Source organism: Lepidochelys kempii, chromosome 19 (assembly GCF_965140265.1).
Source record: "Lepidochelys kempii isolate rLepKem1 chromosome 19, rLepKem1.hap2, whole genome shotgun sequence".
Lineage (NCBI taxonomy): Eukaryota > Metazoa > Chordata > Testudines > Cheloniidae > Lepidochelys > Lepidochelys kempii.
The window spans coordinates 4,689,189-4,715,418 of NC_133274.1; the positions used below are offsets into that span (position 1 = coordinate 4,689,189).

The 26,230-nt window shown below is 43.8% G+C and overlaps 1 protein-coding gene across 10 annotated transcripts in view; it reads left to right on the forward strand.

Moving 5' to 3' along the window:
• The window catches only part of CSMD2 (CUB and Sushi multiple domains 2), a 548,097-nt gene that overhangs the window by 12,076 nt on the left and 509,791 nt on the right, over positions 1–26,230 (forward strand). The window contains exon 2 of one of the 10 annotated variants that reach the window (XM_073317329.1): positions 6,598–6,651. The exons of the other annotated variants lie outside the window; for them this stretch is intronic. Within the exon in view, the coding sequence (XP_073173430.1) occupies positions 6,639–6,651 (13 nt within the window). The 5' untranslated portion in view covers positions 6,598–6,638. The remainder of the gene's footprint in view (positions 1–6,597; positions 6,652–26,230) is intronic. 10 annotated transcript variants of the gene reach the window in all.

Below are 26,230 nucleotides of genomic sequence, written 5' to 3' on the forward strand. Positions count from 1 at the left end.
AGCTTGTTGCAGACACTCAAAGTTCAAAATTTGCATTGTTAATCAGTCACATCAGTTGTGCTCTTGTTTCTGTTCCCTGAATGGACAGAGTGAATTATGACTCTTGCAATTTAATACACAATTTGAGCCCCACTTTCAATGACTATTTAGAGTAGAAGTTTTCTGTTTTCTAGTAAAGCTCAAATGCTGGAATATTCGCAGAAAGCCAACACAAAAGGTTTGAAAATAGAATCAAGTCAAAATCTGGTTACTATCCCAAAAGATATTTGCAGGTGAGACTTTCCACTGTTTGCCTGACTCTTTGTATGTTTGTGTACTTACGGTAGTGCCTCTTGCTGGAATATCTCAAAGCACTTCATAATTGTCCCATGCACTTTAGTATTGGTGAGAAAATAAGAAAATGGTTACAGATTAAATCAGTGCTTTTAAGAGGTGGCATTGGAACTTGTCAAGGACAAGAATTTTTAAACATCAGGGATCTGGATTCTGGTCACTGCAGTGGCAGGATACTGATCAAGAAGATGGTCCAGTGATTAGGGCGGTATCCTAGTCTGAAGGAGACTGGGATTCAATTCCCTGCCACAGACTTTGTGTGGTCCCGGGCAAGTCACTTACCGTCTCTGTGCTTCAGTTCCCCATCTGTAAAATGGGGATAAGATCACTTCCCTGTATGTTGTGAGGATAAGTACATTAAAGATTGTGAAACACCATTACTACATAAGAATGGCCAGACTGCATCAGACCAGTGGTGCATGTAGCCCAATATCCTGTCTTCTGACGGTTGCCAATGCCAGATGCTTCAGAGGGAATGAACAGAACGGGGCAATTATCAAGTCATCTCTCCCCTGTCATCCAGTCCCAGCATCTGGCAGTCAGAGGCTTAGGGACACCCAGAGCATGGGGTTGCATCCGTGACCATTTTGGCTAATCACCATTGATGAACCTGTCCTCCAAGAATTTATCTAATTCTTTTTTTAATCCAGTTATACTATGGTGATTATGGCTAGATAGGTACCATAGATATTTAATCATTTAGTAATGAAGACAAGAAGGTTTAGAAACTACTTTTATTAAATTCGTGGTGGAAAATACAAGAATGTTTCAAAGTATGATAGAATTAGGATTGATTGTGGATGAACCAGTGCTTCTGTGGAGACAGAAACTAGTGTGTTTTGTTTTGGAGATTATTGCATAAATCCATAGCTGTGTGGAGAGGCTGCCTTTTTAAGGATTATTTTTATGTTTGTGTACAGGATCACTGTAAAAGGTATCTTTCTGGCGAGGAAAAACACTCAGTCTAAAACCATTGAGCAATTTCTTAGATTTTGTTACGCTTTCCCAATCTCTTCTTTTGTTAGCAGTAAGTGAATCAGTGTTCCCGAACTTAAGAGATCTAATCACTTACCATGAGAATCCTTTGTTAATGCTCTGCTAGTTGAAATTAAACACTCCAGCTTGGTTTTAATCATCACTGAGGAAAGCTAGCCCTGCATTTTCAAAATGTAAGAGAGTAGCTGGGCCTCACTCTGTTCTCTCCCTTGCCTGTTTTACGTCTCTGAAACTCCATTGCGTTCGGTGGAATTACACCTGGTTTACATTGCTGTTTGTAAGAGGAGAATCAGGCCCACTGTTAGAATGAAGCTTGATCTGACATTTGATAAGACATTAATGCCAAGTTGTAGGTACAGAAAAGTGGAAGCTCATTTCTACTCTAACAAAGGCACAATTCAGTGTTCCTTTCCCGTTGGATATACTGAATAATACTATCAAGAAAAATATATTTCCTTCCAAATAGGAAGCATGTTTCCTGTTAAAGGTAATGAATCCTCGTGCTTTTTGAGAACCGACAGCATTTTTAAAGATGTTGCTCATATCACACAGCGTATCGATCGTCTCTCTGTTGTTTTTCGTGTATCCATTATGTAAAGGTTAGGCAATGATTGCGGACCCTGGACATCTGTCAGCAACTGTCTGGGAATATTTTCATTAAAGTTAAGCATCTTTCAGAGAAAGATGCAATATGTTAATAATAAAATGGTGTCACCTCCTGAAATGCTTAGCTTTGGAGATGTGGGAAAGCTGTACCTGATGGCAATGTTTTATTTTTAATCAGATGTTTAAAATGTTACACTCAAGGGAAAGCTTCTGAAAAGACTTAAGGCCATGAGCAGCCCCATTACTTACATGCTTCAGCCTCTGCGGAATTAGGCCCCAATTTTGCAGCCAAGATGAAACATCGTATTTTCTGTTAATGGAGTATGCCAAAGCTAGTAGATCAATAGTAAATAGAACTTGCTTTTAAACGTAAAATTACAGTCATCTGCGGAGTGCTTCCAGCTGGTCTGTTAAAGAAAATGACTGACATAGATTTAAAAATGAAAGGAGACCAGGGATGGGGCATAGGGGTAGAAGGCTAGTTGACAGGCTAGGATAGCTAGAGAAAAGTAGCTCATGGCAACTTTGTTGTTGTTCAAGTCGGTGGAAGACTGAGGGAGTTTTTCACTTCTAGATCATTTGGTTCTATCCCAGGTGAATAGTGTCAGAAAACAGTTCTTGTCCTGAAGTCCGCATGAAATTAGTAGGTGCTCTCAGATCAGTTTGTAGGGGGCTGGTGTTCATGTCACCCTTGACACTTAAGGCTTTGTCTGTACTTTGTCACTGTAACGTTTCACAGCACTAACCTTTTAACCCCTTGGTCCTCTAGATCTGCTTTGAGCTGGGTTAGGCAACAAGATGGTCCAAATGCCAGAGGCTGGTCAATGCTATGGAAGGCGAAGAGCTATTTAAGTTAAAGGACAATGATGGCAAAAGAACAAATAGGTCTAAACTGGCCATGAGTAAACTTAGGCTGGAAATTAGAAGAAGGTTTCCAGTCATCAGAGGAAGGAGGTTCTGGAATGTTCTTCCACTAGGAGTAATGGGAACCACCAGCCTAAGTGGCCTTAAGATGGAGCTTGACAACTTTGTAGGTCAGATTATACGACGGTTGCCTGTGATAGCCGGAGACTGGACTTGATTACTTAGAAGGTCCTTTCCAATCCTAAGTTTCTATGATACTAAGGAAACAGGATCCTTAGCAGTACCTTAGATAGTCCAGCTCCAAATGGACACTTGGTGCCAGAGCCAAAGGTCGTCGATGTCTCTCTGTTGGTTTAGTGGCTTTTGGATGAAGCCCTTGTGCCCTCAGCGTTTGGAAAAAGAGCAGCAGTGCATTTGACAGAGAAGCCAAGGAGACTCCTCTACCTTCCCTGAATCCTACCCGTGGTTCCTTTACATGGGCGTGGCGTGGGACAGAATCTTGTGCGGTCCGTGTGGCCCAGGCGGTGTGGATGCATAGCAGAATCGGTGCCCAGCTTGCAGTCTCCATGTAAAGAGTGAGTCTATTTCAGAGGATTTTCAGTGAGCAAGCAGCTAATGTTTTACAGAAGGGTCTGTCACTTATTCCCGCTAATCGCTGTGACAGTCTTAAACAAGAGAACAAATTATAGCCTTTTTCCCCCCTAGGAAATATGTACATTAAAAAAAGTTCACCCTGTGTTAACTATTCAGTTGAAAGCTATCTAAATTCGAGAAGAGAACAATTGATCTTTTTTTGGATTGAGAGGTAGGATTAAATAGAATAGGTCTAAGGAGGAAAATGAGGCTTTAAATGATCTAAGGATAGGAAAAAATAATGGCAGTGGAAACAGATTCCTAGACCCACATGAAAGCCATAAACCAGCAAGCATGACGCATGCACTTACAGCTCACACGTGTGAGTAGTTCATTGAAGTCGGTGGGAATACTTGTGCATAAACGGCAAGATGAGCACCAAAAGCGAGAATTTTCTTTAAAAGGATCTGCTGACTCCTATGTGTTAAAAAGAAGTCAAATGTAAGTGCCACGGTCAGTTAAGAGGAAAGAATTTGAACAGAGGGGCACTTAAAGTTGAGAGCAGAACTAATAGTTTGCAATGAAAATTCAAATTTTACTTTGTGTGAATCATCCATGAAGAGACTGGGAATATCCACAATCATTTCAAACATTCAATTAAATAACTTTTTTATTCTGCCATCAGTTCTTAGCTTGTTCACAAAAAGTTTGTTGCAGATACTCTCGGTTTGAAATTTTGAACTGTGCTGTTTGGCCACACAAGTCCTGTGCTCTTGTTTCTGTTGCCAGATTGGACAGAGTGAGTTGTGAATTTTGCAAATTAGTATACAATTTGAGATTCACTTTCAGTGACTATTAGATGTGGATGTTTCCTATTTGCTAGTAAAGTTCCAGTGCTGGAATATTCTCAGAAAACAAACACACAAGTGTCCTGAATAGAATTAAGACAAAATTTGATTAATATCTCAAATATTTGCAGGCAATATTTTCTACTGTTTGCATGTCTCTCTGTAATTTAGATGACTTTGTATTGTAATAATTAGCATTTGTGTACCTATGGTAGTGCCTTTTGGTGGAAGATCTCAAAGCACTTTGTCATAAATATAAAGGGAAGGGTAAACCCCTTTAAAATCCCTCCTGGCCAGAGAAGAAAATCCTCTCACCTGTAAAGGGTTAAGAAGCTAAAGGTAACCTCACTGGCACCTGACCGAAATGACCAATGAGGAGACAAGATACTTTCAAAAGCTGGGAGGAGGGAGAGTTACAAAGGGTCTGGTCTGGCTGTCTATATGCTGCTTTGCCGGGGATAGACCAGGAATGGAGTCTTAGCACTTTTAGTAAGTAATCTAGCTAGGTATGTGTTAGATTATGATTTCTTTAAATGGCTGAGAAAAGAATTGTGCTGAATAGAATAACTATTTCTGTCTGTGTATCTTTTTATAACTTAAGGTTTTGCCTAGAGGGGTTCTCTATGTTTTGAATCTAATTACCCTGTAAGGTATCTACCATCCTGATGTTACAGGGGGGATTTCTTTACTTCTATTTACTTCTATCTCTATTAAAAGTCTTCTTGTAAGGACACTGAATGCTTTTTCATTGTTCTTAGACCCAAACCCTTGGGAACAATGGTCACCTATGCAAACTGGTGAGGCTTTTTATCCAACATTCCCCAGGAAAGGGGGGGGGTGCAAGTGTTGGGAGGATTGTTCATTGTTCTTAAGATCCAAGGGTCTGGGTCTGTAGTCACCTAGGCAAATTGGTGAGGCTTTTTACCAAACCTTGTCCAGGAAGTGGGGTGCAAGGTTTTGGGAAGTATTTTGGGGGGAAAGACGTTTCCAAACAGCTCTTCCCCAGTAACCAGTATTTGTTTGGTGGTGGTAGCGGCCAATCCAAGGACAAAGGGTGGAATATTTTGTACCTTGGGGAAGTTTTGACCTAAGCTGGTAAAGATAAGCTTAGGAGGTTTTTCATGCAGGTCCCCACATCTGTACCCTTGCGTTCAGAGTGGGGAAGGAACCTTGACACACTTCATAAATGTCCTTTGTGCTTTTGTATAGATGAGAAAATAAGAAAATTGCAGCAACGAATAACTGAGTGCTTTTTAAGAGGATGGTGTTTGAGCTTGCCAAGGACAATAATTTTGTACATCGAGAAACTGGGCACTAATCACTGGCAAAAGTAGTCCAGTAGGCAGGGCGCTAGCCTAGAACTGTGTAGGAGAGCTGGGTTCAAGTTCCTGATCTGCCACAGACTTCCTGTGTGACCTTGGGCAAGTCACTTACTCTCTCTGTGCCTCCATTTCCCATCAGTAAAATGGGGATAACAGCACTGCCTTGCCTCACAGGGGAGTTGTGAGGATAAATAACTGAAGATTGTGTGATGCTCAGATGCTACAGTAATGGCCTGTAAACGTGTCTAAGACCGAAACTGGACATGCAAGACTTTTGCTTTGGAAATGGTAAATCCTGCATAGATATGGAAACAATCAGATTGCTACACTGATGTTTAGGGACATCTACCAGCAATTGAGACTTGAATCAGAACAATGGCTGCAACCTCACCTGAGGTGAGGTCAGACACATTTCTAAATAAGAATGTATTCCCAAGATGATGATCTCCCTGTACGCAGTTCCCCATCTGTAAAATTGAGATGATAGCACTTTCCTGCCTCACCGAGGATAAAACATTTTTGAGACTTTCAAGCATCAAAGTGATGGAGTCTGTTGCAGCTCTGCCACTGGCCTGCTGGATGACTTTGGGCAAGTCACTTCACTGCTCTGTGACTCAATGTCCCCATCAATAAAATGGGGATAGTGATACTGAACTCCTTTGTAAAGTGCTTTGAGAACTGCTGATGAAAAGAGTGACATAATTTTATTAATTTATTAATATGGATGCTATATACATAGCAAGTTAGATGGTAGGTGGAACTAGGTCAGATATCTTCTCTTATGGGGAGCGCCATTCCCACTGACCTTAAGAGTTCATTGACCTTTGTAGGTGGATACTTTGCTTCATAGTTAATAGAGATGAATGAAATCACAGCTAGCTTTAGATCGGTCCCGCCCAGGGTGACGGTTTTTTTGGTTGAAAATAAGAGTACAAAAACTAAGCAAGAATGAGAATCTAACAGGAAGGAATCTGTAAATTAGCCTTTTTCTTTGATTTGTGAGATGGTTCAAAATTAAATCCTGTTTTTTCCCCCCTTTCTATTTTTCTTTTCAGAGAAATGGACCCCCCACCACCTGAGCTGAAAGCGACTTTATATGTTTGAGTACGGTGTGTAAGCCATTTAAATGCAAATATCCTTCTGCCGCAAAATAATTGAAACCCAAATAGGAAAAACTTGTTTTGGGGATAATAATTAGTGCCTTTATAAATGAGGCTGCATAAAATCTCAGTTTGCGGGAGTTTGTACAAACCTTTTCATTTTAATTTTTATGGTGCTCAGCTTTGAGTTTTGCTTTCCCTCTCCAATTGAAATGAATCACACAATTCAAAGCAAACCACGTTTGAAATTGGATTGTACTATTCTTATTAAAATGTTTGTATTACAGCAGGGCTTGGAAGCCCCCACCTAGGTCAGGACCCCAGCATGCTTGTTGCTGCAGACACATGAGACAGTTCCTGCCCCAAAGAATTTAAATCTAAATAGACAAAGCATGGTATCATTGTCTCCATTTTACTGATGGAAGAGAGGTGACATTTTTCAAAAGCTCCTAAGACTACCAGTGAGACTGAGCCTTGTAGGTGCCAGATTGACAAGGGTATTTCGATGCCTAAAGATGCCAAGTGGGAAATACAATACCACCTAAACAGGGTAGATGCCAAACTCAGGCACTTCTGCAAATCCTACTAGATACCTGCCTGCATCTTCTGGTTCTTAAATGCCTTTGTAAATTTGCCCCAAGTGCCAAAATAACTTTCAAAAATGGACTTAGGATTCTAATTCACTTAGGCACTTTTGAAAATTACCCTAAAGGACTCGCCCAAGGTCTTACAGGGAGTGTATAGAGAGGCAGGAGTTGAACCCAAATCTCCTAAGTCCCAGCCTGGTGCCTTAACTGCAAGTTTGTCCTTCCTCTTGTGGGCCAGCTTCTGGTTTTGCATCAAAAACATTTGAACCTATGAGTTTGGATTCAAAGCCATCATGCTATCACGAGGCGGAATGTAGGAACTTTCTGCCGGCTCTGGCCCAGTTCTAAATGTAAGACATGGAAGAAACGCCAAATGAAGCTGCTGACTATTGCATTCCCTTAGAGGATAACCAGGGACATTTGAAAAACCGTGACAGGAAATCACTGAGAAAACCTAATGAGAATTTGAGGAACACTGGAGACAGCATGGGAAGAATGTGCATTAATTGGTTAATGCTTGTAAAGTGTTTTGAAGATGAAAATGGCTATATAAGTACTTGATATTATTACTATTATGCTGACAAAGGCTATGTAGAAAGGAGTCGTGGAGCTAAGGGAGCAATCGGAATTGATTAAGAGACAATTCTGAAAGAGTTTTTGAAGGGAGAAAATTGCGTCTCTTGAGAAAAGGCCATTTGGGCAGAATATTGGGATAACAGGCTTACTTGTCAGTAGTTAAGCAAATAACTTGTAGTGAGTGACTTTTGTTCCTCCTCTGTGTGAGTTGTCCATGCAAAGTTCCCAATTTCATCAAAATTATTTCTTCAGATCATTACGGGACTGTTGGTAGTTTTCAAACTGTTGGTTGAGTGTTTGATTTGTTGCTTAAAATTTGCTGTCCATGGGTATTCCTGCAAGATGAATATTTTAGTAAATGAGTTTATGGAAAGCAAACTCAGGAGGCACAAACAGGCAAACTATATTTTATTTGTTGAAAGCTTTTTGGAGTCTTCACCCAGCTGTCACTGTCCATGGTGAACCTCAGAAGGCTTAAAGGTTGGGCACAGATGAGCATTCTTGTGTTCAGATGCTTTTCTGCACATTATCCAAGCTCTCTGAACTGGTTGCATTTGCAGCCTCATGAGTGCCTCCGAGTGGGCCAGAAACCGTGAGAAGTTTCATGGAGTTTTTAGCACCTGCACGTTATGTTCCGTAGTTAGGTCAGAACATCACCACCGTGCTAGCTTGCTTCTGCCGTATTCTAGGAAGTTCTATCAAACATTAAGGATTTTAATGCCAAATAGTCTCATCAGTGGCATTTTCTAAACATTCCTTAAACTTCCAACAGAGGATATCGCAATGCTTGAGAAACATTAATTAATCCACGCAATCGCCCTATGAGTTAGGAAAGTTGAGTATGAGCTCTTTAGCAGTGGGGAATCTGAGGCATGTAGAGAGGAAAATGACCTGCCTAAGGTCATTCAGAAACTCTGTGGAAGAGCCAATTGCTGATGAGCCAGTGTCCTGGCTTCTGCTTCAAGTACCAGACCATACATTTGTAACCTTAGCATAGTGCCTTAGTATTCTCCTCCGCCTTTCCATCAGAGAATGCTTACACAGGTATTAACACCAGAAAGGAACATCAGAAGGTCAGACTAGATGCCCTTAAGTAAATCATGCCATGGAGATTCACCCACTGATTCCTGCATTTAGCTCAACAACTTGTGGTCGAACAAGAGCATGAGTTCTCATCCTTGGTTGTTGACCCATTGGGGGCTTTAGGGGGTTGCAACCACTCTCTCCTTTTGTTTATAGCTAGATGATGCCCACCCTCCACTTCCTTGAAACGTATGCCAGGAGGATACTGTAACTTGTGGTCAGGGTGTAGACGAGGTAAAGAACCACTAAATTAGACCATATTTCTTGGAAAAGCACCCTAGAATGATTTAGGCTTCAAGTGTTGGAGAATTCATTACCTCCCTGGGTGAGTTATCCCATGGGTTATTTGCCTTCCTGAAGTAACTTGAATCAGCATGCCATTCCCATCTTGGACCTGGAAGCAAAAATGAAAAATTATGATTGGTGGAAAGGATGGGGATCTTAGGTCAGTGTGACCCAGGAACCTTTTGATGCCAATTGGCAGAGGGCACAGGAGGTGCATAGAGTTGCATAGGGATCCCCTGGGTCAGATGCATGCATTATAATTCACTAAAGGATGGCACGTGCCAGTAGCCCACTGGTCATTGTAATCACTGTGAAATGTGTGTATGGCTCATATTTAAGGAGTTCTGTGTCTGTAATGAAAATTATGCTCATGGGGCAGGTAACCAGGAGGTGACACGTCTCGGACAGGTTCCTTTCAAGCAAGAGGTAACAGTTGCTTATTTCTGTCTGGTCATGTGGGTTGGGCATTGTCTACCTCACAATGAATGCCTGTTTGTATACTGAGCCAAATGCTAATCAAGACATTGTGAAATCTTCAAGAGAGGAAATTTTACAGGAAGAAACAAATGGCAGGAGATGTTCCTGTTTAGGGGTAAAGGCAATGGATTGGTGGTGTACATCGGGGGTTCTTCACTAAGGTACACCCTGAGCTCTTCATTAAGGAGGCAAGTGAATTGCGGGTTTGCCTTATGAAAGGAGGGGCACAGCCAAGCCTAGCTGTAAAGAGCTGGAAGGACTTTGGGTGAGCATTGCGCTATATGAAATAAAACTATCTAGTTAAGTAAGTCTAGGATCTAGAACATATGTTAGTTGTATTTTAAATGTAATCATTTGTGTCTAACACTTGCTATCACTTGACCCTATGGACTTCATTAAATAAACGTATACTTGTTTTCACTTACTCATATCTAAGTGCTAAGTGTTAAGCAAAGTGGTGGTCTGAGATGAAACTGGCAAGCTGGGGTGCACTGCACCTTTTGGAAGCAGTGAATCTGTGAACACTGCAAGTGTCCACACCGAGGGCACATGGCAGCAAGGGAGCTCACAGCCCTGGGAACCCCGGGAAGAGTCAAGTGTTCAGTTGGGCTTACGTTCATTCTTATTTTATCTGGCTGGTGGTTGGAGGTTAGGCTAAAGGAGAGAACGTTTTAAAAATTTGTCAGAACTCTTTTAAGAGTGGAGAATTCTCAGTGGCTGGAGAAGGTTGGATGGAGGAGAAGAGGTGGTGGTGGTGGTTGTTTTTGTGGTTTGGTTTAATTCATCCATATTGAAATATTCCCTGTGTAAGGCTGGCCTGCATCAGTGCCCTGCATGCCTTGGCTGCCACAGAAGATTAGCTCTGGGGGAGCATATTCACTTTGTGTGTTCAACTCTTCCAAAGAAGTTGTTTAACTTATTGGGCCTAATTCTTCATTGCTTTGCCCCCTGTGCAGTCATTCACACCCATGCATACACTTCCACACCAGAAGGTTAGTGTTTGACTCTCATTTGCCCTCCTATAAGTCATGCATGGGAATGATGTGAAGCTCTCACTTGGTGCTGATGTAAATGACTGCACAAGATATGCAGGGCAATGGAGAATCAGGTCCACTGTGGTGCTATCTCCTCGCTGCCCTGTGGTGGATGAAATGAGAAGTGCTCAGCCATGTGGCTTAGGCTTCACACTTCTCAGAGCTGAATATAACCCTCCCTTTTAGTTCATGTGGAAATGGCTCATGCTTCTGGAACAGGAAGATCTAGTTAAGGAGCTTTAATGTTTTACCTGTCCTGCAGGAGGCTTCCTGCCATGTAGGGTGAGTGTCACTGAGTTTAAATAGAGAGTGTGTGTGTGTGAGAAAACCCAGAACCCTGCTTGCTTGCAACAGGACACGTGGGAGTTTGAGGACTGTAAGTTCTATCCCTGTTGCTGCAGTCAAGTGGGAAAACTTACACAACCACTAGATTTGTTATAATATTACAGATGTGCCCAAACCAAAGCCCTGGAGCAGAGTACCCCAAACTCAAAATCTAGGTCCCATTTCTGTGGCTCAGGCCCACTGCTGGAAAAGTCAAGCCTGCTTCGGGCAGGCGCTGTCTCTTTTCTTCCTTGCCATGCTCTCCTTGGCTTCCTGCAATGGCCGAGTGCCCTGCGGTGCAGCGGAAAGCAATCTGTGTTGCTGAATGATGATGGCATGAATGCTGCAAAAGAAGAGGGGGAACAGCGTTATCTGTGAACCTCAGGAAACCTGTGACGTGGAAGGTCATTTTCAGACAAAGTAAGTTCCGAACTGGTGGCTAGTTGTTTGGCTTTAAAATATTTTTTTTTCAAATGTGTAGCTTTAATATTTTTTTGTTAAATTGCCAGCCCTGTGATGGAACTGCAGTTAAGCAACTGCATGTGTGCCTTTGCCTAGCAACCATGCCTAGCAACGTCGCAGCATCTCAGAGAACCCAACATTAGGGACTGAGCTGCTGGCTGTCAAGGAGCTGGTTAGAATGGTAATTTGTGATGAAAGATACTAGGGCCTCTCTTTATGAATCACGCAAAGCCTTGTTTCTAGTTTCTTGACCTTCAGGCTTCCTTGAATGCCTGCACACAGCTTTTCGACACTGTCCCTTGGCAGATGAGACAGGATGAGAACAGCCTTGGGGTTAGACCTTCATGAAACGTTCCTTGGTGCTTTTTTAAAACAGGACCAAAATTTAGCAGGAGGGCTGCGTGCAAACCCTGAGGGTTGGTCACCTCGTCATTTTCCTCTGGTAGATTCCACAGAGTTTCTTCTCAGGCTTTAAAAACCCCTTGCCTCTGGATGAAAGTGCTTGTCTGTCTATTTAGATCTCTTTTGTTATCGGCTACCAAAAGACCTTTTATTAAGAGCATAGCGTGCCCTCATGTTCAGAGAACTTTTTGCAGCCTGATATGATTGTTCTGAAGAGAGAGAAATGTTAACGTTTTGGAATGCTGGACACCAGCCAGAGTGTCTCAGGCTGTGGCAAAAAGAAAAGGAGGACTTGTGGCACCTTAGAGACTAACAAATTTATTTGAGCATAAGCTTTCAAGAGCGACAGCTCACTTCATCGGATGGCGACGCTCAAAAGTTGTACCACTATAACAGTATACAGTACAACCCCTGGTGCAGATGCGATTATACCAATATAAAATTGCGTATACCAGCATATCTTATTCCCATATGGGATGAGGAATAAATGATACCAGAATAAGATACTATTATTGGTATATCTGCACCCAAGCTAGGGGTTGTACCTGTATAACTATATTGGTAAAAAAATCACACCCCTAACCATTGTATTTATGCTGGCATAAAACTAAGATGTGGGCCAGGCTATAGCCGGAAAGGGAGAGAGCTTGATTCTGCCCTGCCTCGCATCTTGTGTTGTCATTTAAACAGTGCAAAGTGGATGTAAAATGCTACCAGATCATAGAATCATAGGACTAGAAGGGACCTCGAGAGGTCATCAAGGCAGGACTAAGTATTTTCTAGACCATCCCCGGCAGGTGTTTGTCCAACCTGCTCTTAAAAAATCCCCAGTGATGGAGATTCCACAACCTCCCTAGGCAGTTTATTCCGTGTGTGTGTGTATTGCACGACCATTTGTACCAGTGCCAAGTGAGGGTACAGTATGTGTAAAATGCTGCCAAAGGAGAAAGGGAGCATACAAAACTTGCTTCCAGGGGTGTAAATGGCTGCACAGGGTGCAGGGCAATGGAAAATTGGGCCCAGAGGTGCATCTGCACAAGTTAACAGGCCCGGTCTACACTACAGACTTCTGCCAACATAGCTGTGTCAGTCTGGGGTGTAAAGAGATGGGATCCTCGACTGGCATAGCTATGCTGGCAGAAGTCCCTCGTGCCGATGCATCTGTGCTGGCGAAGCTGTAGTGTTACTGGGATAGCTTATTTCAGTTGCGAAGGGTGTTTTCGCTGTCCTGGTACAAAGCACAGCTTAGCTGGTATAGCTGCGTCCACAGTGGGAGTGCTTTGCCGGCATAGTAGACCGGTATTTCTATCCTAGTAAAGCACGGCCGGTGTGGACATAGTCATGGTCTCATCATTGCAGGCCTAATGCACTGGCAATGTGCATTCTGAACTGCAGCTGCAGGTCCCTAGGGGATTGGAGCCAGTGTCTTAACTCTTGGACCCTACCTACGCTAGGAAAATAGGTGTATTTCAACCCCTGCTAAGATCCTAGTTTAGACAATGCAATTTGGAATTCTCACACATCAGCTGGTCAGAGTAAGCTCTTGGGTGGGAGCTCCAGGTTTACCTCAACCAGCTAACATGCTAAAACCACGCCTCCTCCACCCCCTCTAGTGGAGACAAGGCCTTGGATGCTTGTCCACAGGGATTTGAAGGTGTGAAACCTTTCACACGTCCCAGGGAACCGCTTGGATTCTGTACCAGTGGAGCTGATGGAACCTACAGCTCTGCAAATGCCACTTCTGTCTGTACTAGGTGTTGAGTGGTATTTTAAAGCATGTTCGCTGATGTGCTAACATACTTTTACCCCTCAGTGCTCAGGGTAGACGGGGTTTGACACCTTTAAAAATGTGTTCACTGGCTTTGGCCTACTCGATAGGGGAAGCCTAAGGATGCAGTCAGAGTGTGGAGAATCTACTCTAGGGCTAACATTTAAACCCTGTCTACACGAGTTGCTCTGTGGTGTTTAAAAATACTCTAATCAACACATTTTAGCTAAACACATTTTAAAGGACCACTTGTATTCCCAGCTGAGACAAGCCCGTAGTGACTTGTGAAGACCAGTGTAAGAACAGACGATGCCCTGTTAGTGCAGATACAGTTTGTACCTGACAGAGGTACTGAGTCTTTGGTATTGCAGTAGCAGGAGATGTAACCTGAACACTTGAGCAGGATGGGTGTGGCAGGCAGGAAGGAGACTGAGCAAACTAACCTCACTGGCTTGGCCTGTATAATGAAAGCCCTTTGCTGGCACAGAGCCCTGGGTGGTGGGTTATGCAGCAGATATGTGGATCTTAAAATGGGCGTGGCTCCTGGACAGATGAAAGCTCGTCTCTCTTGCAGACTGTGACTACATCGTTAGCATAAGGCTCCCGCCTATCACATCTCCCTCTCTTGTCACCTATAGGGCAAGTGGTCTAGCGGGTTCAGTAGAGGAGGAAGGAGCTCCTGTGGTCTAGTCCTGTTTCTGCCCTGGACTTTGTAAAGCAGCCTAGGGCCACTCCTCTAACCTCTGTTCCCTGTCTATAAATTGGGGATAACACTTATCCTCCTCCCAGGTTGGTGTTGGCATTTATGCACTTATGGCTGTATAACACTGTGAAAATGTAAAGTGCTAGAGAAGTTCTGAGTCTGATTAACCCTTTGGAAATGGCAGAAAATTGCATCCATCCTCGTAGGCAATCATTTGACTGGAAGTTTGAAAAATGTTCAAAGTACGAATGCATTTCAAACTCCTTCTCAGAGGCAGCAGCTGACTTTGATTGTTCTCTGGTTTTCAACTCCGTGATGTTTCAGCTAATAGTTTATCATGAATCTTGGGACGGCTTCTGCCTTAGGGTCCACACATGCACACAGTCCCTTTGCTGCTCCCACTGAATGCACTACCAAGGTGGAATTGAACTCAATATGATTTTCAAGAGAGAACCCCAACCCTGTTTTTGTTTTTGTCCCTGCGATTCTCACCAAGGTTTGTGAGAGGTGTTTGGGTGTCACGTTGACTGGTTGTCCATCATCCCAGCAGTGCAAATGATCTTGTGGTGCAAGCACAGGTTTGGGGTATGTCTGCACTGTGGTGGGGGGGCGGGGTTCCCCTGATTACACCCACTGGTGTTCAGGGGCCAGTGTAAACGCCTAGCATAGGCACAGCTCTGCCTTTGGATGTGTGGTGAAATTGTTGCATTCAGTGGGAGGAGGCACAAACCTGTGATTCGTATTAATGCAGCTTACTGTGCTTTCAGGCTGGTGCAGTGGTGCAAAGCAGTGGATGTTAGTGGCTTGCTTTGCTCACGCTAGGGTCTCGCTCTGGTACACCTCTGTTCTGTTTGAAGCTGGGGTGAGCTGTGGTACATATGGCTTTGCTGACAGTTGCCAAGTATTCATAAACTCTGAGTCTTTGTTCCCTTGTGAAAAGATTCAGGGTGCTTTTTTTCTTCCTGCTGCATGCAGCATCACTGGTATGAAGCGTGGTGATGTTGGAGGTGGTAATGTTTCGTTCCTGTCAGAGGAAGTTCTTCTTACAGTACCACACAGAGCTTGCGTAGTGTGTTGCCTACCTGGCCGATATATACTCGTTGCCTGTGCCCTAGGGCTAGGGCCTTTTTGTGGGGACCTTGCTGGCTAGCAGATATGAGAGCATAAATGTTCAGGAGGTCATGTATGTGCAGCCGAGCATGGTTGCTGAGGAGCAAGGTTCCTAGGGGAGGAAGATGTATCTGGTGCTCCTCATTGGCCTAGCTTTCAGGAGATGTAAGCCAGGCTTGTCACACGCAGCGATGCTGCAGACCAGGTAAGAAAAAGGATAGAGCAGAGAAGAATGCAAATGAGAGTGGGTTTCGGGAGATGGAGAGACATTGTTACAATCAAGTCCGCACTCACTTCTGGCTCTTCCGTTAGGCTCCCACCAAGCAAGCTTTTCTTGTCTGGCCAAGTTCAGTCTGTGCAGACTAGTAGAACAGAGAGACAATCTCTCCTTCTGCAGAATGGGCAGAGCCCATTTCTTTACCTTATGGTGCGGTTTTGCACATGTGTGTGCTAGGAGCCTCCCCAAATGACATGATCAATACGGCCTCTGTCATCTTCCACTGTGTTTTCAGGTGAAATGTAGAACTGAGTTCTGGTAAACATCCCAGGGTATCTTTGTAACCCAGGGTGGAAAAAGGTAACCCTGGTGCCCTAGGGTACGTCTCACTCTGCAATACAATACCTATGGCTGGCCCAGGTCTGCTGACTCAGGCTCACAGGGCTTGGGCTGCGGAGCTATAAAATTGAGGTAGAGATGTTTGGGCTCTGGCTGGAGTCCAGGCTCTAGGACCCTTCCCCATCATGGGGTCCCAGAGCCTGGGCCCCAGCTTGAACCCAAACGTCTACACTGCAGTTTTATAGCCCCGGGAGCCTGAGTCAGCTCACATAGGCTAGCCACAGGTGTTGTATTGCAGTGTAGACATACCACTAGTGTCCAGGCCTAATTCCTGTGGTGGTGATTTTAGGCTGCCTCCTTAAAGCCACCCTGCCACATCAACTAAATAATGTCTTCATTTCATGCCCTAAACTGTTTTCTAGGCTAGTTTAAGGGATATCGCGTCCTGCGCCAATGGTGAATTGAATGGAGTGAGTGTGTATGTGTGCGCGTGCATATAAATTTGAGATAGCAAAGCCAGAGTGCAATATTCTTTGAGTTGGAGTTGCACTGTATAAATATACAGGGAAATAGGTATTTTTTTATACCTCAATAAACAAGGATTTCCTAGTATTTTCTTTCTTTCTACTTACATTACCGAGCTTGCATAAGCAAAAATATTCTTTTGATGTGTCTTAGAAGTCAAACGCACTCCTGTTGTATTCATCAAAATATTTGTATAATCAATAAACTTCTGCAGAGTTCTCTCCTCCCAATAAGAGAGACTCATGGATAGTTGGTTATTAGGGACCCCTATGATGATTCAGGCCTGGCCTACACTTCACAGTTAGGGTGACCTAAGGCAGCTTACGTTGACCTAATTATGTCAGTGTACATGCTACAGCCTTGCTTCTACCGATGTAAGTGCCCTAGTACACCGACATAACACCACCACCTCCATGAGAGGCGTAGGGCTTATGTCAGTGTGTAGACAATGTGTTACTTACAGGAGCCGTGAAATTGACAAGAAAGCTGGGGATCTAGAGCCCAGCTGCTCCCTGCTGCTCTGTAGAGCTGGGTGGCTGGATCCCACTCCCAGCAGGGAGCTGGTGTGAGAAGCCCTGGTCGGCTTCCCCTCTGCGCCCAGCGAGGAAAGGGAGGTGAGAGGCCCTGGGAAGCCCTCCTGGAGCCAGTGGGACAGCCAGGCTCCCGGCAGGGAGCTGCTAGCAGAGAAGAGAGACCAGGCTCTCGGCTCCCCACGCTGCCCCTCTTAGGTCGGTGGAAGGCCTCCTGGTGAAGGCTGTGTACCGTCAATCCAAGGAAGGTAGTGTGGACATGTCCTACCGCAGTAATTACTGCGGTGGCTGTAAGTCAACCTGTATGAGGTTGACTTAAGTTTCTAGTGTAGACATACCCCTAGTTTCACCACCTGCATAGCAGAGGGCATAGAATTTCCCCCAGTTATTCTTAATCCTAATAGAGTTAATGAATATACTGCACATATACCCTGTCTGTATAGTCATCATTAGAACAGCAGTGAAATCCTTGATAAACGATCTACCAGATGCAGTTGTGATCTTAAGCCCTGGAAGCAAAGCTCAGCTGTTTCCTTCACACTCTGTTTATACTTTGCAAACACTCACGTACATATGGGCAGAAACTAACCTCGTTTTGATGTCTGTCCCCCGGAACCTGAGCAAGTCCTCTGTGGGCTGATAGGCTGTAGCACTGAATAACCCATGTGTAACGCTTATCCCTGTTCGAAGAAAGTTGGGCACAAGAACAGGTGCAAGGGTGTTGTGCATTGTCATAGCAACAGTCGCTGAGGTTCTCTTATTTTGCATTGTGTGTCCTCTTGCAAAGGCTGTTCTGTCTGCTGTAATCAGCACAAAATCTTTTTATTTGGATGATTTTTGTTATGTGTTGGATGGAGGTTCCCCCCCACGCCACCCAATATCGTCTCATCAGTATGCAGAGGTGAACATTTAGGCCTGTTTGTGTGTGTCTTGTGCTCTTTATACACACACACACACACACACACACGTACAGACGGTGGAGGGAAGGTTGTGGAATTGTTGTATTCTGAAAGTGGAATTGTAGGTTTTTCCCCTGTAAGGGCCCAGTCCTGCAGGGTGCCAGCTGCCTCTGCTCTGCAATGGGTGGGAGACCAGAGCACTCAGTGCCTCACAGGATTTGCCCTTGGTTCTGCATACATGCAACATTGCTCGCTCTTAAAGTTCACATTCTGTTACTGAGATGCTCTTCTCTCCCTCTCATGATGTGTCTTATGGCTGTGCCTAGACTGAGGCAGCAGCTCAGATCAGTGCCCCGTTGTGCAAGGTGCAGTACAAACGTGGTGAGACAGCCCTGGTCCTAAAGAGCCTAGAGTTTATAGACAAGACAGACAGATGGGGAGCTGAGGTATAGAGAGGTTAAGTGGCTCACCCACGGTGTCACAGATGTAGCAGAGCTGGGAATAGAAACTAGGTTTCTATAGTGCCATTCATATTCCCTAACCACAAGGCCATCCATCCCTGCTCTCCTTGCTTATGATATTAATTAGCTTTGTACTTTCCATGTAGTGTATGTTCGCTTAGTTTTTGAATTATTTTTCTTCCCCTAGATTTTGTATTCGCAGGACAAACTCTCATCTTTTCTAGATATGTCCTGTTTAATTTTCTTCTTGGATCCATCGATGCCACAAGCCTTTGCTTCAGCAGCATTAATGCAGGTAGAATCACTCTTGCCTTTGAAACCCTCTGATAACAGAGCTTCTTCCGATGGGAATCTGTCTAGTCTTTCCAGAGTAGCTTGAGGCTTCTTTGAAGTCAAGCAGTGACTTGGGTGGGGGGAGTGTTTTTTTGTCAAGATTCTAAGTGTCAAAGTATTTATCTGCTGGGCTTTGGGAGTTACAATATGTTAGAGAAATGTTGTTTTTATTTGATGTGATTTAGTTTTTGTTTCGTAATGTCTCGATTTCTTCAGTTCATGGGTGCCTACAAGCACCTTCCCCCTTGAGCTCAGGTCTCCCTTGCATCTAATTCCACCCTGGCATTAGAGCAGCTGTGGGGCTGCACTGATTTACATCAGTGAAAAATCAGCATAACAGAACTCCCAGTCCTCTCCAAAGAAGGCAGCAAATTCCAAGGTCTTGGACCCCCACCTAGCCTGCTGCCAGCTTTCTCCTGTGGGTCTCAGGAGGGGACTGAAGACGATTCTGCTATTTCTAATGTGGCAGTATTAGTGATGGGTCCCTGGATTTGCTCTGAGAATCCAGAACTGACCTGTCCTAGTCCCTCTTCCTCAAGCCTGTCTGAGTGCGGTGACGATGCAGTAAAAAGATCTGCCTGTTTGCTGCAGCTAATCTGCACCAGGACAGAGAACACTAAATCCCCAGCAAGGAAGAACGTTTGCAGAGGCCTGGTGAGCCACTACCGTGAGGGGTCCGAAGTTTATCGGGCACTATGCATGGGGACATAATGCTTACAAGGCAAAAGGGTGTCTGCAGTGTCCAGAGTTGAGGTATGGAGCTGGTTGTTACGTATGTGCTGGTTCCATTAGTGCTGTCTTCCTTCCATCTGTGAGAGTTGGGAAGAAGTGGGCTTGTCGCTTTTTCCAGCCTGCGGGGCACGTTATCTTCCTTTCATTGGAAACACCATCACCTCTCTGTGCCTAAGAAATATGGTAGTTTGTGTAACTTATAAGTACCTGCCATACCCTATTACGTTTCAGTGACTCCATGCATCGGGGCACATGACCAGTGTGGATAGTTACAGCTTTAGGACCAAATTCTTGCTCACCCTTGACTGCAGTGGAGTTACTCTGGATTTATACCAGTTTGTCCAGGAACAACATTTGGCTTTTGGCCTGCTAATGATCCATCAGTTTAACATCTTAGTTGCTCACTGAAATATTTTGCCTCCATCCAGTAAACTAAGAGGAGCTTTCTTCTTTAATTGCTTGCAATTTCTGTTCACGTCTCATTGAACCAATGGACTGATCTTACTATGGTTATAACATTTTAGGTTTGACTCACGTTCCAGCTGTGCAAGATTTTTTTGGTTATTGTTTTAAGAGAAGCTTTTACAAATATGTTCAGCTTTGCATGCAGTGGAATAGCCCAAAGCTTTGCCTTATTTGTAGTTTAAACGGAGGAGCCATTTTAGCATAGAAGATGGATGAAAGCCATTTTTCCTGTGCTTCACTACAGATCTCTCTTTACTTAGAAATAGGTCTAATTTTGCTTATTTTGTGCTTGGCAACAGTATGCATGTTAGCAAAATTACCCCCCCCCCCAAAAAAAAGGGTCTGTTGTAGAGATTGTGATGAAACGTGAAATCCCGAGTAGTTTTGCATTTCATTAGCAATATTTCAAACTCTGGTAGGGTACAGATACGGTGAGGGCTTCCCACTGCAGGTGTCTTCAGTGAGTACTGAGTGCGTGCAACACCTGAAAGATTTGTGATGTTAGGCCCTGATCCTGTAACGAGCTCCCTGTGAGCATACCCCTGTGCGTGCATGGATTTCCACCACAGTCACTGAAGCTCTGCATCTGCCCATGTTGGGCACTTAGGACTTAGTCCAAAGCCTGATGGGAGTCTTTCTGTTGGCTTAATTGGGCTTTGGATCAGGCCCATAGCTGGGATAAGCATCCAAAAATCCAGAGGGCAGATCATCAAGTGGTGTAAATTGTCTTAGCACCTTTGAAACTAAGGACGGTTTATGCCAGTTGAGGACCTGCCTCTGTATCTAAACTAACTGAGCCTAGAGCCTGAAAAATCAAAATAGAGACCTGTCGACAGGCTTTCTTTTGAGACTTCCCATGCTTTTTTGCTTCCTTTCATTTCTGGGGAACAAACATCCAGAGCAAGCTTTTTTCTTGGTGTACCTTCTGGGGCTTCAGCTCCAAGGCAGAATGAAGACATGTAGAAAGACTGAAGGAGAAAAACAGATTAATCAAACTTTTGTGGAACTCACAAAGTTCAGTTCAAGTTTTTGAGTAATGATTGGGGGAGTCATCTTTTAACCCACTTGCGTTTGCCCCATTCCAGTGATTAACCTCTGAGACAAGTGGGTTTCCAGTGGAAATACAAAGCTGGGCCAAATTTAGATCCAGCTTTGAACTGCTGCAGAATTTTGACTATTGGCTTTGGGGATGGGTGATTTTTGCAACAGGCACAGAAAACACAGTGAAGGCTCATCTGAATGAGAAACAGTAAATAGTACATCTGTGGGCCTATCGAGAAAGTATTTCTTTTCCCTTTGCACCTGCTGCATGGTTGTCTGTGGGGGACAAGGGGAGAGCTCTGTCCTCAGGAGAGCTGCCAGTTATTCCTTCCATTTAATTTTTTTGGCAGATACAAAATTAGCCATGTATTTGACTATTAGACCATCGCTCTTCTATATATGATATAGCCTTTTCCACTAGTCACTAGGTAAGGTCTATATATAACCATATGTGCCTTGGATTAGGTGACGGAAGGGATCTGCTGTAATACTGAGAGAGACTCTCCCCTCTACTCTAATTACATCATGCATTCATTGAACACAAAATCATGGATTTGAAGTAAATGTGCTGTCCTCAAAGGTGTCAGGATGGCAGCCCTGGAGAGTGAAGTCTTCTGCCACTTGACAGCTTGGGTAGCAAGAGTGAAAGCTAACTCCCCTTCCTCCAGCCCTGGCTGCTACTAGCATGCCTCAATCCTTGTCCAGCTAGCTGCATTCATGGCATGGAAGAGTTCATTCAGCCTTCGGTTGCCTGTTGAATCCTTGGCTCTTCTGTACTGTGACTGTCAGGAAGGGAGACCAGTTAATACCAACTGTGGGGGGATTTTTTTATTTATTTCTGTATGTTTGCGAAGCTGATATGTAAGGAATTTGTTGGAGACCCTCCGTCCCTAAACTCACTTTGTAGAGATCACCAATACAGCCTTCTGGGACGATGATTTTCAGCCCATCCTCTGCAATGAATTCCACATGGGCTTCTCACAGGCAGTCTCCTTTGCCTGAAATGGGGCTCGGCTGGGCGCCTTGTTGCAGGATTTGGTCCTGCAAATCTGCAGATATCCACGGACCAAGTCTGGGGATCGCAGATTGGATGTGGATAGACATTTTGCGGGTCTCTCCCTATTGGATTGGAACTTATAGCTATCGCTACTCTATTATTATTTATTATTTATTATTTTATTTTATTTTTTATTTTAAATTCACTCTTTTTTCCTTGTGGGGAAGGCTCTAAATTTCCAAGTATTTTTGATTGAAAACAAAACTCTTCTCTCATTTAATTTCTTTCCCCTCCACTTTTCCATTCCCTGTCCCAGTGGGAAAAAGAAAGGACGGAGGAAGGGAGAAGTCTGTGGAAGAATTAAGAAGGAAGCCATGGGTTTTTTCATTTCATTCCAAATATTTTCCAGAAAATATAACATTTTTTCAACCAGTTATACTGACAACCATCAAACTGAGCGCAGCAATTTAGAGGCTTCACCTCCATATTGCGATACTTCTCGCCTTTGTGTTTCCTGTCGATGGCCAAACCTTTTTCAGAATTGCTTTTCTAGGGCAAGAAAATGCCTCCATAACGTAGGCAGAGTTCTGCTCTTGAAACTGGTGTTCATTTAAGCCACTCTGAAGCCTTTCTCTTGGTCTGCAGATGGGTCAATTTTATTTGCTTGTTTGTGTGCCTGAGAAGAGACCAGCTTAATGCAAGGAACTCGATAGAATAATGAAATGACTGATGAATAGCTTGCTCTGGCAGTTACTTTCATAGCAGGTAGCGCTGCACGGAATTAGTACTCTGGCAGAGAAATGCTGCCCCTACCCATTGGAGTGATGAAAAGATGAGCACCTGAACTCTTCACAGAATAACTGACCGTGAAACATTACAAACCTCATCAATTATTTGTTGTAAAATGGGGCTTACGTGCTCAAGCGTTCTGATTGGCTAATTGCGGGCTGTGCAGCTATGGGGCAGCAGTCGCAGTGGGTGACACCATCAAACCAAACAGACTTCTCTCGAGGCAGGGCTTTTGGAGTGACCTTTATTTAAAATAAACAAATAAATAAATAAAGTGGCTTAAATAAGAATCTTGGTTGTTTTAGTATATCCGCAGTCAGGGACACACTTGAGTGTGCAGAGTTAACCCACAGCCGCATTGTGTTGGCTTGGGGGATTGGGAATGAGCAAAGGAGCCATTCGCTTCTTGGTCACTAGAGTAGATATGGTCTGGATGAGTAGAGATGGAACATTCAAGTTCCTCCTCCTTGTGTACAAGGCCTTGCATAATCTCAGCCCTGCCTACATCTCTGCTCCCCCCTGCTCTAACTTGTTATGTTTTCCCCATTGGTTAGTATGATTTGTATTGCGGTAGCACCCAGGAGCCCCAGTCATGGGCCCGACCCCATTGTGCTAGGTGCTGTACAAATTCAGAACAGAAAGATAGTTTGTGCACCAGAGAGCTTACAATCTGAGTAGTTGCATCTCTCTCTATCTCCCTTTCCAACTCTTGACGTGATACCTTCTATCCGGCCGACTCCATGTGTTCCATATCTGGACCATTCTCGTTGGCCAACCTCTACATCCCCTCCCCCACCATCTCTCCAGGCTCCCTCCCTTGAACCTGTGTCGTGTCTTGTGTTTGTCTTATTTAAGCAAGTTCCAATGGCTAGGCTAATTTAGACTGAAAACAAAAGTGCAGTTTTTTAACAGTGTGGGTAATTAATCATTGGAACAATTTACCAAGGATTGAGGGGGGACATTGGTAATTTTTAAATCAAGTTTGGACGATGTTCTAAAAGTTCTGTTGTAGTCAAACAGGAATTAATTCAGGGAAGCTCTCTGGTCCGTGTCATAGAGGATGTCAGACAGATGAAATCTAAAATCTATCCATAGATTATCAGGCCAGAAGGGACTTAAAGACTCCATCTGATGGAGGATCCCCTTCGTTCATGTGTAAACTGTTCTAATGGTTGTGATCAGGTGTTCTGGCATGTGTGTCTCTTGATTCGCAACAATCAGAGGCACTTATGGAGGAAGAAAAATCCAAACTCTTATCAACCTCAGTGAAATAATTTGGTTTCAGCTGAGGCTGAAGATGTGGTACATAAGAACAGAAGAGGGTCCATACTGCATCAGACCAAAGGTCCATCTAGCCCAGTATTCTGTCTTCCGACAGTGGCCAATGTCGGTGCCCCAGAAGGAATCATGGGTAATCACCAAGTGATCCATCCCCTGTCACGCATTCCCAGCTTCTGGTGCAAGGGAGAGATCTTATTTTGCATAAACCCCTCATTCATCCATCTTTATCAACCAATGACAAATTATTGCCCCTTTATCTTTTCATCTCCTGTGCCCTGCATTTCTACTTGGGAAGTCCTCAGAACTGAATGCTTCATCTGACTATTGCATCAGTGTCCATATGGGACAGGTCTCCCAGATAGTAGCCAGTCTCTAAGAACATGGGTTCCATTCTCAAGGTCCAGGCAGCGCTACATGAGACAGCGTGCAATGATGCTGAATGTGAGTGAAAGACGGACGGGGTGGATGGGAAGTAATGCCTGTCTCCAGAGTTCCCCCCGAGAGCTCAGTTAACATCTGGGAGAGCCGGTTCGATTTACAATAGTGCTGCATCATGGTGCTAGTCTGAAACCCCTCACTGCCACGGGTGCTACGTTCTCAGTTCCATTGGGGCAGGCACTGGAGTGCCTCCTCCAGGATGCAGGCAAAGCCGTGTGCTTCCTGTGCTTGCAGTCTTCTCCCGACGCAGAGACGGGCGGGCGCTGAGCATCGGAGATGGCAGTCTGCCCTTGAGTACATGTTCTCCTCAGTGCTGCTGGACTTTAACAGTTCTATTGTAAATGGAATCTCTCTGCATTATTTATTACCAGGCTTTGCTTTTGAGGCTGTAAGCTAAGTTAAGGGCTACAGCAAGCTGACAGTTTACTGAAAAGAGACTTAAATGTGTATATTTGCTCTGTGTGTGAATACATGTTGGCAAAAGTCATAGACACACCAGTAAGCTAGCTTTCTATTTAGGTATATGTATATATTGATTCCAGTGTGTTATGTATAAGAAGAATTAATTACTGATTAACTGTTCAAAGCAAGAATCTGTGAAAAAAGCCAGCTTGGGAAAATTTTACCTCCTTTTAGTATTTACTTGTTTTACAAGAGTTTTGAGTTACTTTAGAAGACTCTGATCCTTCAAAACCTGCATGTGAGTGACTGTGAGTAGTAACATGAGGCGATCTAGTAAGTAAAGTTATTTTTTCAGTGCTGGCAGAATCTTTCCGTTCTTTGTGTGTCTGAGTGGAACATATATGTGTGAAAGTAAAGTGTGCAGAGTAGTGGCTTTAGTTTTACTCTAGTGTCTTGTTTGAAGCTCACACATTTTATTGACTAGTAAAGAACAATACCAGAGAAAAACATACGAGTGTAAATAACAATAGCTAAGGAAAATCAAAACATTAAACGTCTACTGCAATAAGGAGAAAAGATGGCTATGTATCCTCCCTAGATTATATAGCTGAGAGGCAATGCATATGATTTGATTTTTGTCCTTTTTAAAATTGTGCTGTTGCCATATTTCAGTGTTGCTAAATTAGTTTTTGTTTCTGCTGAGACATTAAGTGCCTCAGCTTGTGTTATGAGAAACTGCAGAAATAAATTTTGCTTTCCCCCTTCTGCCATATAGTGGGCCAGATCCTTGGCTAATCTAAATCAGCATAGTTAATAGTTACGTTGATTCACACTGGCTGAGGATCTAGCCCAGTAAATTTAAGCCCTAAGAAGAGGCCAGAAGACAATAAAATGTTGGAAATTGCATTTTGTACTTCATGAACTGGCAATGTCAGGTGTCGGCTGTGTCTGTGATTTTAGTTTGATCTGACAGCTAGGAGAACATTTGTAATGACCGTGTTGGGACATGTAGGTTGTCTGACTCTGCTATGCTGCCTAAACGCTAAGATGGGATGGAGGGGAAACCATATGCTGAAGAGTCAAGTTTACTGAAAAGGGGTTTCCAGCTGGGTTTGCTCCTCAGTGTTTGTTTAAAAAAATTAAAGTCAATTAAAAATCTTAACTTCTCTCTGGCTCTTTTCATTTTTAAATGTGATTAAATGATTTGTTCATTTGTTTTCAGTTGAAACCTTCTGCAATGACGATAATTCTGCAACCCTTAGTTTGAGTGTTGCTAACACGGTTCAGAGCATGGGAACCTAATGCGTCAGACCTGCCGTCCGTCTAGT